Here is an 18,396-nt window from a genome sequence, read left to right as displayed (position 1 = left end):
TGCTTGAAGAGTGGTAGGTCAGTGAAATGCACTGCCAGAGTGTGCAAAATGCAGCAACAGTGAATGAATTTAAGATAGTTTAATCAACATTGTGATAGTAATAACACTTCAATAAGGAATCTTTTGACTTTGTGAAGGTCTAACAATAATAAAGGTCTATTACATGAGAAAGAGGGGTGTGGTGCACTATTATCAATAACACAGTCCAACACAATTTTTTGCTGACTTTTATATGAGACTTGTTTTTTACTAATTTGGGTGCGCTGATTTCAAATATCAAACCCATTTTTCTCTATCACGTCAGGTTTTTCCTCTATGGCATTTTCTTTTTGCTAATTTGTAAGTTTTTGATAGTTTTAAGGAGACAGTACTATTTAGAGGATCAAAAAAATCGATTTTTTAATATTATTTTCTGAAAGTATGTACTTTTAAAAATCTGTTCCTAACTTTTTATCAAGAAATTCGAAAAATTCCCGAAGATATAGCCTATTATTCAAAGCAGTGTGCAGATCAGAATCGGAGCGCTCACCGCTCTCACTTGTTAGTAAATGAATAAATGCGTAAGAACCTGCAACGGCATGTACTGGCACTTTGAATGCAAGAGAGGCCGATAATTAGATACATAACTCTTAACAATATTCATTAAAAATTACAAGAATATTTATAAAAAAATAATAATTTTACTTACACGAGTTTCAGGGAATAAATTTTTGTTTGTAGCAATTTCTGCTGTGTTCTGTTTTGGCAATCCCTTTGAATACTCCAACAGCAGTCGGCCATCATGTGAGAATCCCATCTTCCTTGGTACCGATCTTCCATAGTCTTTAAGTCTTGATGAAATCTTTCGCCTTGTTCATAGGTTACAGCACTAAATTCTCGGGAAATCTATCAAGATGACTGTATAGGAAATGAAGCTTTATGCTCATGTTGCAACCTAGGCGCTGGACATTTTCAAGCATTGTTTCCACTAGATCTTTATAATTGCACACTTTTTTGTTTCCAAGAAAATTATTCGCAACCATCGTAAATGAAGTCCAGGCCTCTTTCTCAATTTCGTTCATAGAGTTGATGAAATTTGGGTCTCTCATTAAAGTTCTAATTTGCGGTCCATCAAATACACCGGCTTTAATTTTTTCATAACTAAGTCGTGGAAATTTTTCACATATGTACTGGAAACAGTCACCTTGTAAATCTAAAGCTTTAACATACCTTCATAAGACCTAGTTTGATGTGTAGAGGTGGAAAAATGATTTTTTTCTCTGTCGATTAAAGGTTGATTTACAACATTCTGTTCTCCAATATTTAAGGATATTCTAAGAGGCCAATGTTTCTGACTCCAGTGTTGGCTTCTAGCTCGACTATCCCAGAAGCATAGAAAACACGGAAACTTTGTATACCCTCTTTGAAAGCCAAGTAAAAAGTTCGCCATTTTAATGTCCTCATATGTTTCCTTTAAGTGGACTGAATAGCCAATAAGAATTGAGCCATATACATTCCCATTGTGTAGTAAGACACACTTGAGACTTCTGCTTGAACTGTCGATAAATAAACGCCACTCATTTGGATGATATTGTACAACACTCATTTCAGCTAGTAAACCTGACACATTGTTACAGTAAACAAACCCACACTCGTGTTTAAAATATTGTACAAGATTACTTTCCGTGCTATGATAAAAAGTTATCTTCATATCTTGCTCCAGTAAGTTTTTTCCATTTAATCTTGAAGCTAACAATTCCAATGATTCCTTTGATAGGCCCAAATCTCTTACTAAGTCATTCAATTCCGCTTGAGTAAAACGTTGTGGTCCAGAATTAGAAATTAAATTTTCATTGTCTAAATCAACATCCAGGCTTGCTCCTCAAGAACATCTGGCATATCCCGATCATGCTCGTTCTCAAGTAAAGGAAGTCCTTTATAAATTGGCACGGCTATTTCATTGGAATGAGCAACTGGCCGAATTGCTGAGTTGAGATTTGGATACACAATTTTTTTCTTATTCTTCTTATTATAACTAGAAGTCTGAACTAAACAAAAATAGCAATCATCTATGTGATTTTTTGGTTCATGCCAAATCATTGGAATGCCAAAAGCTAATTTTTGGCGTTTTCCCTTGCTCCACTGTCGTAAATTTTCTACACATGACTTACACACTTTATTTGGAGCCCATGAATTGTCCTGATCTGCAAGTTTTACGTCAAAGTATGCAAAGTACACTTTTTTAACAAAATTAGTGATATTTGTCCTTTGACTGGGAACAGTAAAGCTGCCACAAATGTAGCAGAAGGAATCTACACTATTGACACATTTTCGAGTAGTAGTCATGATGTATTTTCTTCACTGCCGACTAACATGCAATTAACAAGACAAAAAAAAAACAGACTTTATTGAAACGTTATAAGCACTCATCATACTTTCACGATCGATTAACGATTGCTGATTTCGATCGTTCTTTGTCCGCTATGATGCATATAGCATTCATTTGTTTTAGGCAGTTGTCATCGCCTGCTTTTCATCACCTAAATGTATTAGGTCGGTTATCGGTCTCTCTCGCATTCAAAGTGCCAGTACATGCTGTTCAGGTTCTTACGCATTTATTCGTTTACTAACAAGTGAGAGCGGTGAGCGCTCCGATTCTGATCTGCGCACCACTTTGAATAATAGGCTATATCTTCGGGAATTTTTTGAATTTCTTGATAAAAAGTTAGGAACAGATTTTTAAAAGGACATACTTTCAGAAAATATTAAAAAATTGATTTTTTTGATCCTCTAAATAGTACTGCCTCCTTAATACTATCAAAAACTTAAAATTAGCAAAAAGAAAATGCCATAGAGGAAAAACCTGACGTGATAGAGAAAAACGGGTTTGATATTTGAAATCAGCACACCCAAATTAATAAAAAACAAGTGTCAGATCATAATCAGCAGGAAAAATAATTTTTTTTGTTGGCCAGTGTAATCTATGGACATGATTTGCAGTCTATGAAGGAAGATCACTGGTATAAAATTAAATGAGCTAGTAAAAGTACAGATTTATAGTAATTTACCATTAAGTGGTTTAAAGATTAAAAAATATGTTCACTAACATGCAAAGATTTCAAAAGAGACAAATTACTGTCCACCAAATTGCAAAAAATCAAACTAAAAAAAAAAAGACTAACTTTCTAAAAACTTGTATAGATTCCATTTATATACATACCGAGTGTTTATATCCATGTGTTACACAAAGGTACTTATCATCTGCACCTGAGAGAATGTATTCTCCACTTTCATTCCAGGATATGGTATTCACCTAAGTATAAATACAATATAAGGATGTTAAGAGGACATTTACTGATATAGTTAAACCTTCTAAATTCAGCATGATCAGAATCTAGCAGATCTAACAAATGCAAAGCAAGGTTTATCAGAGTCTGGATTTGCATCTGTTATATGTTATAGACATGGTTATAACAAAACAAAGAATATCAGAATGAAATAAAAACAATGCATTTTTTTTTTTTTTTTTTTTAATCCTGAGGACCAAAGTACTACGTAGTTAAAAGTACTCATGCTGGAATTCACACTAGAATTCCTAGATTTTGGGTTAATATCCAGATATGTAATTTAATTTTAAATGTAACACAGTACCATATCATAACAGAAGGTTGATCTAAAGGACACCTTAGTGGCATTACTGTTTTATTTAAATTTATTACAGTTTTTAATATATTTTTATGCATTTCACTTTTATCTTGAATCTTATCTGTTTTGATAACTGTAGATGTTCATATTATAACATATGAACATAACTTTTATAGTTAAAATAATCTTTGAAATACATACTCCAAATCAATAAATAAAGATTTATAGAGGTCTGTTATAAAAAAAAATAAAAAATAAATAACTAAATCCATTTAGTTCTCACGAGGAAGATGTGGCAAAGATCAAACTAAAATCAAACATTTTCCTCACCCATAAGAAACCTACTACAATCCCCTAAATATGGAATAGTCACCATTGCAATAACAGTATTGTACAAAACTGTGAAACACATGAAACTGTACAATAAACTGCAAACTGGTGAATTAATGCATGATTATCTGACAAAGGAATATTTACAAAGCCTCCGAGTAAATACTGGCCAACAAGAATAATGTCTTCAGACAAACACCATGCAAATTACACATCCAAGTTTTCATTGCCCAGTCATGAAGATGCCATGACATGTTTCCTTCAATTGGAAAGACTGGATTTAATAATATTGATAACACAAGGAACCCTCATATAAGGTTTCATATAAAGTTCAAATTCCTTTAATTTTTTTCACAACTGTTATTCCAATTGCCTTTGTAACATAATGGCTAAAACATTTAAACATCTTTCTTTCCTTATGAAAGATTAGAACTAATGGAACTTTCCTCCAACTTGTTCCAAAAATTCTTCTATATCTCTGATGTAGCTCTATCCTCAACTGTTTACTAGTTAGTTTCTTTTCACTCATGCATGCATAATACTTCTGGTTTCTGCTTCAGTCATGAAGTGAGACAAGCCACTACCATTACATATTATCATCATGGTGCTTAGCTTGAAAGTAGGTAAAATCTCACACTTTCAGTGAACTAAGTCTTTTTAACATAGGTACAAACATTAAATTGCAACCCTTATTTTGGACACAATAACTTAAAATTAAATTAATTCACTTTGTTAAAAATTAACATTACACAAACAATTAATTGTGCATTTCCCACAATATAAATTCATTGAAAAAGAAACAGAATATTTAAGTTTACATTAATTTAATCAAATAAAAATACTATATACATATACTAATGGTCCACAGTAGTTCACTTTAAAATCTGCTAAAGATATCCACCGGTTGTAAAAGGGATGTGGTTTGTAGTCAAAAACTCAAACTTTGTGTTCTCTCCAGTTATTGTAACCAAAATAAGGATTACAATTTAATGTCTTGAGCCAATGTCCATCAACAGCAGCACCTTCCTTAAATAATTATTTTTGTCACGGTTGCAATGCAACATTGGAAATAAAGTGATTTGTATACCAGTCTGTGAAGATATTTTTTCATCTACACTTTTCTGTTTGAAGTTCAAATAACTGGAAAATTTGCTTTAATGAATCTCCAGTATTTTTGAGTAAAAGATGAATATCTGCAGTTTTACATTTACAGAAGCATGTCCACAAAGAAGAAAAATTAAACAGACCTTGTCTGGCTTTAATCCAGAAGCACTTTCCTCTTCAGAGTAGATGAAACTTCTCAAAGGCATCTTCTTCGAATAAAGGCCAGTCTTGTCCACAATGAAAACACGATTAGTGGGGGAGGGGCCTTCCTCTATGAGTTGCTTAAAGGGCTCAGAATATTCCCTTTATATAGTCAATTTGAAATTAAAATTTCCTCACTACCTTCCTTTTCTTTTATCTCGGCTTTATCATAAATTACATTTCATTAAGGGAGGGTTGTTCCTTTCGTTTAACTCATCAATCCACAATGAGAGTAACTTCATAAAAAATATTATGAAAGCCAAACAGATCGTTGGTTGAATTTTAAAGTCAGTAATGGCTATAGCTCTAATTATTCTATTTTGTATTCGTATCAAAGGGAGCGGATTGTTGTGGTAATCTCCACCCCAACAGGTGATACCATATTGCATTGAGGAATTTACCCAAGAATAGTATAAGCATCTTAAGAATGCTGCATTTATAAATTTTTTAACATAATATATTCTGTTAATTACAAACCTCAACTCATTTGTTAAAAATGTGATGTGGAAGCTCCATTTCAGATTGCTATTGATATGGAGGCTTAAATACTTGACTGATTTTTGTTTTTTTGACTAAGCTACAGTTACAATTGTGGATATCATTACATTTCGTTTCATGCCATTTTATGATTATATTGTGATCCAGCTTATCTGTTAACGTGAAGTACATACATCTCATTTTATCAGTATTAAATTTAAGACCACTATTGCTAAAAAACCACTTATTTAGTTTCAACATATCATGGTTAATCCAATTTTCTAGATCCTCAAGGGTCATTTTGGTGTATACTAATGCCATATCACCAGCAAACAACATTATTTTGCCAAAAAGTTTGTATTTACACAGATCATTAGCATATATTAAAAATAGGATTGGTCCTAGTACCAAACCTTGCAGGACTCTGTATTTTGTTATTTTTATTGCGCTATTGAATGTGCCATAGCTAGTATATTGTATAGTAACTCCTCTAATGCCATATCTAGACATTTTCAGTAGTAGTAGATACATGATGAACACAGTCAAATGCCTCAGATATATCACGAAAAATGGCTGCTGTGTACATTATTTTATTTATTCCTCTATAAACTGTTTTATGGAACTCCAATAGCACTTTTTCAGTATTGAATCCAGATCTAAACTCATATTGATTAGATGCATAAAAAGGTATGGTATTTAGATAGTCATTTAATTGTTTTTTTTCAGTAGGATTTCAATAACCTTTGACACTGTGAATAGTATAGATATTGGTATGTAATTTCTGATTTCATTTCTATGACCTCCTTTATATAGCAGAATAAATGAAGCAATCTTTAAATGTTCTATAAATTTTCCATGTTCCAAGGATTTATTAATGATATGTGTAAAGAACTTATGTTTAATTGATAATAATATTTAGTTTTTCGATATTTACAGGTCACATTCCATTTCACCCCCACCTTTTATAATCCAATTACTACACTCTTTGCCTCATCTTCATTTACTGCATATAGATATAAGGATATATGTGTGCTGTCACCTCTTCTTTTTAACATCTACTCAGAAGCCACATTTCAAAAAGTCTTGGAAGGAAGAAAGGAAGGGATTAGTGTAAATGGTGAAATCATCAGTAACATCCGATATGCCGATGATACAGCTCTTCTGGCTGACAATATTCAGGATCTTCAAAATCTTTTGGAACTAATAAATGCAGAGAGTGAAAAAATGGGATTAAAAATAGATATCACCAAAACTAAATTCATGGTCATAAGTAAGAAACCAATTCTTAATTTAGCACTTTCTTTAAACAGGAAACAAATAGAAAGAGTGGCAAAGTTTAAATATCTCGGGTGCTGGTTAAATGAAGATTGCAATCCAGAAATGGAAATAAAAGTTAGAATTGAAATGGCAAGAAAAAATTTTCTCTTGATGAAATCAACACTGTGTAACCGCAGTTTAAACTTAGAGCTTAGAGTACGCATGGTTAAATGCTATGTATGGTCTGTACTGCTGTACGGTGCAGAAACTTGGACCTTGAAGACAACATCAATAAAAAGATTTGAAGCTTTTGAGATGTGGTTATACAGACGAATGTTAAAAATCCCATGGACAGCAAAAACATCCAATCAGGAAGTACTGGAACAAATGAGGAAATCACGTGAACTTTTAGATACCATAAAAAGAAGGAAAACTGCATATCTTGGTCACCTACTTCGTAATGAAAAATATAAGATACCATCATCATCATCAAATTCCTGCCATGTACCCACAAGGGGTGTACAGGATATGATAGTACTACGTGAAAAAATTATATCATTACTAACTTCCTATCTACAATTTTCCTCCAAATCAGTCTGTTACTTGTCAAGACTCCAACATTATCAGATCTTATATTTCTATCATCTAAGGCACTTTGTACCGTATCAATCCACCTATATCTTGGTCTTCCTCTGGGTCGTTTTGCAGCCAACCTGGCAGAGAACACTTGTTTGAGATACTTATAAGATACTTATAAGAAATATAAGATACTTCAATTGATTATAAAAGGGAAGATAAATGGAAGAAGAGGACAAGGAAGACGAAGAAAATCTTGGCTGGCAGATATCAGACAGTGGACTGGTATGAACTCTGAGAGACTGCTCAGAATAGCTGAGAATCGCTCAAAATTTGCCAAGGTAGTCGCCGACCTCCGATAGGAGATGGCACTCAAAGAAGAAGAAGATATAAGGAATTCTTAATCCACAGAAGGTGACTCATACTTTATTCTCTCTGCAGGATCAAATTCACAACTGCCATAGTTTGTAAAGTGGTTGTTCGTTTTGTTAAGTACAATGGTGACGTCATTGCCCTCTGGGAATTCACGTTTTCTGCTTCATATTGCCAATTATCATATTAACCAACTCCCATTCTTTACTTTTATCATTCATACTAGAAAGAAACTTCGTTAAGAAATAATGTTCTTTTGCATGCTTTATTTTTTCCTTTAAGTGTTCAGCAAAATGTTTATAGTCATGTTCAAACATTAATTTGTAGGGATTCTTCCTATGCTTATAATAGAGTTTTTCTTTTGTCCTTGCATTGTTTTTTAGTTCATCTGTTATCCAGCATGTGTGAACATCCTTTTTCACAGTAACTCTTTTGCAATATCGTCATTTGCTGTCTGCATATTTGATCATTTTGATAAATTCCTCATATAACTGATTTGAATCTAATAGATCATTTTGGGACAGTTCATAATTTTTTATGTAATTCTCAAATTTATTATGATTGGTGCCAATTTCAAATTTTTCATGACTACCTGCACAGCCCATATCAACACTATTAGGTAATGATAGATTCAACAGTACAGAGGAGGGGGTGTCACTCATTTGGCTTTGCAGGCTGGAATGAAGCATAAACTAAATCTGGCAGGCCAGATAAGGACAATAATTCCTAAAAAGCCTATTAATAATATTGGTACATAATAATTTGAAAAAAAAAAAGAAAACAAATTTTAGATATTTTTATGTAAACAAAAAGAAATGAAATTAAAATTGTTGTTTTTTCCCTTAATTTTTGCTGCAGCCTCCTGAAACTTGGCTTCTCTTCCTTTCTACCAGAATATTGAATTTTGAAGAAAAGGGTTTCTTTTGTCCTTGTGGTTTAGACTTTCATTATCACAATTAAACGGTCATCAGCTATTCTTTAATAATATTTTGATTGATTTATGTGCATTCAAGAGAATAAATGCTCGCAAACATAACATTGACATTATTCTTACAGAAAATAGTTTGAATTCAGGATATTTATCTCCCAAATACTGATAAAATGTTTCTATGTCTACTTTTGAATATCTGTAAAAGCTAAATCACTCTTCATATGTATCACTTCAATTTGAAGTTCTTCAGGCACAATGTCTATGTCAACAGAAAATGGATCCAGGAAAATGGAGAATTTTTGCTTCATGTAAATCTAAGAACCTTGTTTGAAAGTATCTTCTTAGATCAGAAATTATGTAGCTGTACTTTTCAAAGGATATTTTTTCATAATTAGTAAAATATTCGAGTGATTTCAAGGTAGCAAAGTGAAATAAATCCCCTTTCAACATTTGATCGACCCAAACCTAAAGCTTCATCTCAAATGCTTCAATGCATAAAGAAAATTCAGTCACCAACCTAGTACTTCCTTGCATTTTTAGGTTCAGATCATTCACATGACCAGTAATGTCAACTATAAAAGCTAAATCTTGAATCCATTCAGTATCTTCAGGCACTTTTTTTTCTCTCTTCCCATGAAAACTTTTATTTCGCCAAATAATTCACGGAAGTGTTTAAATACAATATCTTCACTTTGTCAATGAACAATACTATGGTTGTGCAGTCCATGTGGAATATCGATCTCACTTAAGAAATTATCAAATTGTCGGTAATTTAAGCCAGGTGCACGTAAAAAATTAACTGTTTTTACCGCAACATCAATGACATGATCAATTTTGAGAGTTTTGCAGCATAGCACTTCGTGATGTATAATGCAATGCACACCGCAGAGATAGCCTGCAATTTTGATTTAAATCTGGATAGTACACATAAATCACTGCCTACCATTTGCAGAGCTCCATCTGTGGTCAAACTCATCATCTGTTTCCATTCTATGTTTAATTTAATTAAAGAGATAACCAAAGATTGAAATATATCTTCCTCTCAGAGGTACGAGCTCCACAAATTCCTCTATGATGTACATATCTTCATCCACACCTCTAATAAAAATACAAAACTGCACGACATCAGTAATGTCAGTGCTTTCATCAATGGCAATGGAAAATGCAAGAAAAGAATGAGCTTTATTCTTAAGGGGTGCAAGTTTTAATTTTCAGAGATATCCATACATTCTGCAATAGTATTCCTTGACAATGATATATTTAGGAAATAACAGACGGTTTTCAGGACAAACTATCTTTGAAAAAATGCATGATTAAGGAATCGTGCATTTTTTTTAACAAATTCACCGTTTGAAATGGACTTTTACGAAACAACTATTTCATTTGTAATTACATAGCTAGCTCTAACTGAATCATCACTCTTTTTATATACATTGTTAAAAACTGACTGCTGATTCTCTGAGTATATATTTTAATACTTTTTTCTTCACGAATCTTTCCACTATAATCTTTAAATTTCTTTTCATGATTAGCTTTATAATGTCGTTGCACATTGTACACTTTAGCAACAGGTAAATTTGTTAGTTGCAAATCAAGCATATCGGTTTACCCTCCAATTTGACAATATATATATATATATATACAGGGTGTTCGGGATAAATTTGACAGTTTCGTAAGGAAAAAGAAAATCTTCTTTGTATCTATTAAATTTAATGAATTGACAAAAAAACATTACAGGCAGAGTTAATTACAATACTATCAACAAGATTTACTCAAAATAACCACCATTAGCATCGATCACAGCTTCAATTCTGCTTCGGAACCTCGAACAAGCTGATGCTACAGTCTCCCTGGGAAGGGCCGCAAAAACTGTTTTAATTTTATCCATTAACTGGGCTTTTGTATTACTGGAAGTGCGATTGGTGTCTTTTTCAACTGCGCCCCATACAAAATAATCCATGGGGTTAAGGTCTGGGGAGTTTGGAGGCCAAACATTTGGACTGGTGAAGTCGTAGAAATTTTCAGACAACCATTTTTGACTTTTCCCAGAGGTGTGGCAAGGGGCCGAATCCTGCTGCCATACATACGGCCTACCATTGGCTACCCTTGTTATCCAGGGCTTGACTACAGTTAGCAACTCCACGAACAAAGCCCGAATTCCAATGCCAGGGTTCTTCAACACCTGTTCCTGCAGATTTGCGAGGAATTCTGCTGTACGAACGCAATCAGATCGTCTGCTAGGGATCTTTCTTCTTGCTACATCCTCGTAGTCACCATTGCAAGTCTCTAGTTCATGCCTGATTGTTTTTACTGTATTCAGGGAGCATTGGGCAGCAGTCGTAATATCCTTATTTTGATGGCGGGCACGAATCATCATGATACAAGTTATTCTCTTCCATGATTCAGGTGGGTTCCAGCTATCCATCCTTTCTGACATCTTGTATATGAATGAAGAAGGGTCCAAACTTTTAAATGAAGAGAAGTGTGTGTTAATACATGTAACTTACGGAAAAATATAATTAATTATAAATATGTCAAATTTATCCCGAACACCCTGTATATATATATATATATATATATATATATATATATAAATCTGTCCATTTTTATGCACTATTCTACATTCAGTATCAACTTTAGTTTTTGCTTTGGCATAATGGGGTTAGGTAGATATAAAATTTTAACAAAAAATAATTTATAAAACTAAAATGATCTTTAGCAAAAGCAGTACACTATCACTGACGTGTGTGTGTGTGTGTGTGTGTGTGTGTGTGTGTGTGTGTGTGTGTGTGTGTGTGTGTGTGTGTGTGTAATATACTTATATACTTTGTTTAATACAGCTTTGTTGGCGAGTTCATTCCATGGCGTAAACACAGCTCCGCAGCAAAAGGTTAAGGCTTAAACAGTTTATCTTTAACCATTAATATATTATTAATAAATACATGTATTTATTAATAATAAATCAGTGCACACTTAGTACAAATTAGAACACAATAAACTGACGAAGCCTGAGACTTGGAAGTGTTAGTGGATAGGGAGTTAAAGTTTTGGGGGGGGAGACATATAAGAAAAGCGGCTAAAGCAGCTCATTAGATTACTTGGTTACTGAATAATAGTTTGATGAGATGAGCAGAGACAACCAGGTTATTGTTCCTCTTTATCGAGCCTTGATAAGACCCTATCTTAACTACTGCATGAAGATCTGGGCACCAGGATTTCTTGGTGATGAGGAGGAAGAGGTGGTGAAGATCCAGAGACGAGTGACCAAGATGATAGAAGGTCTATGGAATGAATCTTATGAAAAGAGGTTGAAGATTTGTGGGTTATAGAAACTGGTTGATGGGAAGAAAAGGGGTGATATGATTATGGCATACAAATTACTGAGCAGTTTTTACCAGATTAATTCAGAGGAAACTTTTCAGAAAAGTTCTGGTAGTTTGAGAACCAGGGGCCTTCCATGGAAACTGAGCAAGAGTGTAGTTAGTAAGGGTGTTACAACTAGGTTTTTTACTTGGAGAGTGGGGAATGAGTGGAACAGGTTGCCCGAGTCTGTTGTGGGTGCTATGACTGTTAATGAGTTCAAAGTATGATAGATACTGCACAAACATTGGATAGTTCTTGACATGATGTTTAGGACCTCTATTGATGAGTCTAAGGACTGCTCAGAGTAGCACATAATAATAATGATAATAATAATAAAACCTTCATAGTCAGCTGTTCTCTGAGAAGAAAAATGTTCATATTACTTTAACACACCAGTTCAATATTTAACTGAAAATTATGCAGATTATTTTATACTCACACAACCATTATGAACAGACAATTTTGCATGCAATTTCAACTTCTGGACAAAAGCCTTATTTCCTGAAAATGAAATGAGTAGTATTAGCATTATTATTAAGACATTAGTATTAATTAATAAAAATTGATTGCATATGTTAACTTACTTAATTATTTAACCTATTATTTAATTTATTATTATTATTTGGTAAACTCCATGGAGTTAACAGACTCATCATGGGAGGTCCACTCAACCAGCAACACATCTATCATAATGAGCTTTGAAGTTATTTACACTATCTGCACTCACAACGCACTTGGCAATGCATTCCACTTACTAACAACTCCACACATAAATCCACTTTTTTTTTATAATTTCTTCTACATTAATCTGATAGAATCCCTTAACTAACTTGAAGGTCTCGATCATATCTCCTCTTTTCCTCTTATCCACCAACCTCTGTAATCCACATTCTCTCAACATAACCAACACTCCAGAATCCTAATATCACTTTCTTTATTCATCTTTGGACCATCTCTAGTATTTTTCACACATCATAATGAAAACTAGGTGACCAAATCTGAGCACAATAATTTATGTGTGTTTGACCAATGCCTTATATATATGCACCACCAACTCCTTATCCCTACATGCCAATGTACTTTTTATCATAGCAGCAATACGATGTGCAGTCTTTGCAACACGTGTGATGTACCTTCAGAACTTTAGTACACTCCAAGATTCCATATCGCATCCACTTCCTGCAGTACAGTTCTGCCAATACAGTATGTAAACTTATATCTCTGTAACTCAAAGTGTAACACCTTGCATTTATTAACACTAAAACTGCAGCCTCACTTATTTGTCTGAGCTAAAATGCTATTCAAATCTTCCTGTAGAGAATTAAAATCAGCAATACTCCTGATAATTCTACCTAACTTTGCATCATCAGCAAACATTTGAAGAAAGATCCCTAGTCAAACAACATGAAATGTCATTAAGAAACAAATTAAACAGTGGGGGGGGGGGGCCTAAGACCAGAATCCTGAGGCACACCACTGGTCACCTTCCCTTTCTGAGACAAAGCTCCATCATACAGGACTGTATTCAACCGAATACTGTATTCTATTTCTAACCAATTTTTCAAACACTTTGATCACAACTGCAGATATACAGACCAGTCTATAATTGGAAACTTCTATTCTCAAACCATGCTTGTGAAGAGGTATTATTTTGCCTTCTTTCCACATCTTAGGAACTTTACCCACAGAAAGACTCTCATTAAATAACCAGGACAAGAGAATGGCTAACTCTTTTGCACATTATTTAAAAATATGTAGCGATATGTCATTCATTCCCATAGCCTTATTAACATCTAACCCGAGCAACACTTGACACATTTCTGATTCTTTCACCTTTAATTTTCCTATTTCTTGTCTCCCTTCTACATGTTGCACAGCATCATTCATTATGATATACAATGAAGTGTTCGTTAAATAATTTGCTATGGTTACTCTGCTACCATAACTATCCACCAGCATCAACCAGCCATAATTATTTTTCCCTCTTGCTTGCCACACAGCAGAAAAATTCCCTTGGATTAGCTTTGACCTGACTGGCCAATCTCCTCTGATATTCTACTTTTTGTTCTTTTTTAACCATACTTGTCACTTTTCTGGCCTGCACTTTATATAATCTGTTCACTGAAAACTGTCTTGTACTTCCTCCATTCTTTTGTAAGAATGGAGGAAGTACTGCTTGCTTGATTTGACCATTCATCTCCTATTCTATTTATTCGCTTAACTTTTGGTATGCAGTTCTTGTTCCTTATTTCCCATGCACTATCAACATATTTTCTGCACAATTCATCAACCCAATGTATTGATGCTAGATGACTACGAGCTTATGATAATCATCTACCTTATAGTTCCACATATAGATCTTCTTGATAACTTTTTCCTGTTTGACTACCTTCCAAACCAATGCCTCATGATAACTTTCACCAACAGGTGACAGTGTTGATACCCCATTCACAACCACATCCTGTGAAGATGTCATCAAATCTAACACTGATTAATCTCATATTGCTTCCATCACATGCTGCTTTAGATAGTTATCCCACAGAAACTCAACAAATCCACTCTTCTTTCCAATCCACATTCCCATAATTAAAATCTCCCATTAGGATCATCTTCCTTTTACTTGCCCAACTAATTTGCCATAACACTTCACAATCAATACTCTCCACATTCCCTGGCCTATAACAGCATCCTATTAGATATACTATCCTACTGATCTCAAGTTCACACTAAAATCTTCACACGTACTACTGTTTTCCACTTTGACTATTGAAGGACACAATTAAACTGATACCATTAACAATACTCGCCCTCCTCTCTTCATTTTCCTATCACTTCAAAAAATTTTATATCCTACCATTTCAAGTCCTGACAATATATCATTCTCAGTCAACCAAGTTTCACTTATGCCAATTATTTTGGGGCACACTGATTCGATCAATGCTACAAACTCAGCTCCTTTATTTCTGATACTCCGTACATTAGTATACAAGCATAACAATTCTCTCTTTGAAGTCATCCCATCAACACAATCATTCTTTATCCTCTCTGCTATAGTACACTTCTCTGTTTGTTCTGACCATCCCTGTTTCCCTCATCCTAACTTTGATTTTCATTAATATTCTTATGATCTCCACCATTTTGCATTGCATCACTTTGCTCTGCTATAATCACTTCCTCCCCTTTATATCCATCCTCTTCTCATCATTCCACAAAATTGCTTCTTAACCTCTCTCTCTCTCTCTCTGACTCTTAGTGGTACTAATTTTGTGTGGACCTTGGGCACTCTTATTAAACAGCAGTTGCTCCAAATGACCAACACCAAAGCCATTCAAATGCATTCCATCAGCTTTGAACTATTCTTACTTCCCTTCAAATTGTTCCATACATTCACAAATTGAACACTCTCTGCCTGACACAATTCAGCCATTTTGTCATTCAGTATCATTGCTCTCCTTCTCAGTTCACTACTGTCATATCTGGGCAACAAACTAACCAGTTTTCCAGTCACTATTATTCTTCACTTCCTGCAACAACCTCTTTAAATTCCTTTCCAAATTCTTTGTCCCACTATTCAAGTCATTTGTGCCCACCACTACCACCAATTCTTATGCCTGTTCCTTCCTGCTATGCAAAGAATCTGATATTCGTTTTATTGTACCACATGTAAAACATGTCTTGTGCACTTCATCCTTTACCACACATTTAATGATTGAGCTGCCATATAAAGCAACCTATCATCTTTAGATATCTGCTTCTTCTTCTTAACTTCTTTGTCATTTACACCAGTTATGCTCTTCTTTAAATGTTCAATTTCCTCCTCCATACCTGACTCTTCATTTTCATTAACTCTTGCCTAAGCTCTTCCATGTCACTTCTATTATTACCATCAAAAGCACTCACATCCATTTCCCGATTATTCTGGTAATGCCATTCTCATTTTTTGAATGTCATAGCCTTTCATCGCACTTCTCACATACTATAATACATTCCTTTTCATCATTCCATCTAACAACCCATAAATATTTTTGGATGTATACATGAAACAATTTGCGCATCTTGTCCATGGTGAAAAGTCCAGGAAAAAACTTTGCTCATAAGCGTCTTTGCTGAATATGGAAATATGGCTGAAAAAAACAACTAAAGTCGGTCCTAGAGTCCTAATGGTGCCCTCCTAGTGGGCTAAATTGGGTTGTCTTGATTGTTGGGTTGATGTTCTTAGTATCAGCCGAACAGCCAAGCTTCCCATATTTGGGGCATATGCATCCAAATTTGTTAAGTTTTGGGGAGTTTTATAGAGCTGAGGCTGATTTCAGGAATAATCTCTCATATTTATACTTGCAGCAGTGTAGTAAAGTGGCTTTCTTCCAGCGTATTTTGTGGCGGGTGTCCAAAGTATGGTCAGCAAATCCTGAGTGGCTGTATTGGTGGAATCTATTAGTTTTGATGTCTCCTCCTTATTCACCAATGTCCCACACAAGATACCGTGGACCTCATCCAAGCCAAATTTCCTCCCAATATCTCAGCCCTATTTCAGTTCACCATGAACTCAGGCTATTTTGTTTGGCAAAGAAAATTCTACAAACAGATAGAGGGGATAGCCATGGGTTCTCCACTCTCTCCACCCATGGCCAACTTCTTTATGGAGACCTCTGAAGAAAAAGCCTTAAACTCGGCTCCACATAAAGCTACTGTTTGGCTATGTTATGTAGATAATGTGTTCTCTATTTGGCTGCATGGCTTGGATACACTCCACAACTTCTTAACACACTTAAACAATCAACGCCCAAGGATCCAGTTTATCTTGGAAAAGAAAAACATTAACAATCTCCTTTTCCTAGACACTCTGATTATTTACCAGCCTGATGGATCCCTGGCTTTCTCTGTTTACAGAAAACCTAGACATACAGGTAGATACATTCACCAGCAATCACACCACTCCCCTCCCAACAGTATGGAATTATAAAAACCCTATATAACAGAGCAAAAATAATCAGTTCAGATAACAATGCCCTAACTAATGAACTTAACCATATTCTTAACACCTTCATTACCAATGGCTACAATTCACAAAAAATATTAAAACCAATTAACCACAAACCCTCTCCCCCTTACATAACAGAAATTCCTCTAAATCTATCACCATTCCTTATATCCGGGGTACTTTTGAAAAGCTAACAAAAATCCTAAAAAGTTGGCATCTCTTATCTGCTCCACCAAAGACCAGCCACTTTCCCCTAGACCTACCTGGAGTATACCAGGTCCATTGTAGTTGCAAACTGTCCTACTATGGCCAAACAGGCAGGACAGCTAATATCAGGATATCATAAGGACTATATCCGGTTCCACCAATACAGCCATTCAAGACTTGCTGACCATGCTCTGGACATCCACCACAAAATCCACCACATCCACCATAAAAAAGCTGAAGAGCTGCTGTTTCCCATTGTATGCGTTTGGCATATTACTGGCTGGCTTTCCAGCGAGTATAGGCAGACATTGTGAAATTTCTAAAATTTTTCAACTTCAATCCACATTTTCTTCACCAACACTGTATTGAAATTTAAGAATTATGAGTTAAATCGATAGATCTCAGCGAGAGCTGTTGATTGACACTAAAACGAGTCGTACCATAACAGAGTGCAAAGTTATACTAAGTGGAAGTTTTCGAGGTGCGGCAGATCATACACAAAATGGCGGAGTCCCCACTGTCACTCGCGGGGTGCGGCACATTATCTGAAGGTCACTGACGAATCTTTATTCCCTCAGCTATCAAATGATATAAGTTTGGTTTGGCTACCTTTAATACTTTAGAAATTATGAAGCCAAACCTTACTGAATGATTTCGTTACACTCAACTTTCCGTCCCGTACCTGCTAGTACTGTTCTGAATTTAAAGACGTATTCACATCAAAAAAAGTAAAACACAATGGATTTTCTGTATAAAAATGCCAGGATATCAGGACAAAATGAATGAGTTTGTAGAATTGATAGAATCAGTCTGTCCAAAATGACTGGTAAAAACAAAACTTAATTGATGAAGGATGATGTCCTGAGAGAAATAGATGATGAAGGGTAGAGCATATCTTTGGAATGTGTACAAATGCAGACAGAGGAAAGGTAGTGGCCAATTCGGTAGAAGAGAGCCCATGAAAGTACCTACA

The 18,396-nt window shown here is 34.8% G+C and overlaps 1 protein-coding gene across 5 annotated transcripts in view; it reads right to left on the bottom strand.

The window, feature by feature from the left end:
- Positions 1–18,396, bottom strand: part of LOC150094267 (DDB1- and CUL4-associated factor 6-like) — a 422,923-nt gene that overhangs the window by 347,343 nt on the left and 57,184 nt on the right. For all 5 annotated transcript variants that reach the window (XM_090411919.1, XM_090411918.1, XM_090411920.1 and 2 more), the window contains exons 3-4: positions 12,675–12,736; positions 3,200–3,292 (exon numbers count right to left, since the gene is read on the bottom strand). In XM_090411919.1, coding sequence (XP_090268045.1) covers positions 3,200–3,292; positions 12,675–12,736 — 155 coding nt within the window. The remainder of the gene's footprint in view (positions 1–3,199; positions 3,293–12,674; positions 12,737–18,396) is intronic.

The sequence above is a fragment of the Typopeltis vanoorti genome, chromosome 22, assembly GCF_054136105.1.
Source record: "Typopeltis vanoorti isolate ZY-2024b chromosome 22, IOZ_Tvanoo_1.0, whole genome shotgun sequence".
In the NCBI taxonomy this organism is placed as follows: domain Eukaryota; kingdom Metazoa; phylum Arthropoda; class Arachnida; order Uropygi; family Thelyphonidae; genus Typopeltis; species Typopeltis vanoorti.
Note: the sequence above shows the minus strand (reverse complement) of the source record. Positions and strands in the feature narration are given on the sequence as shown.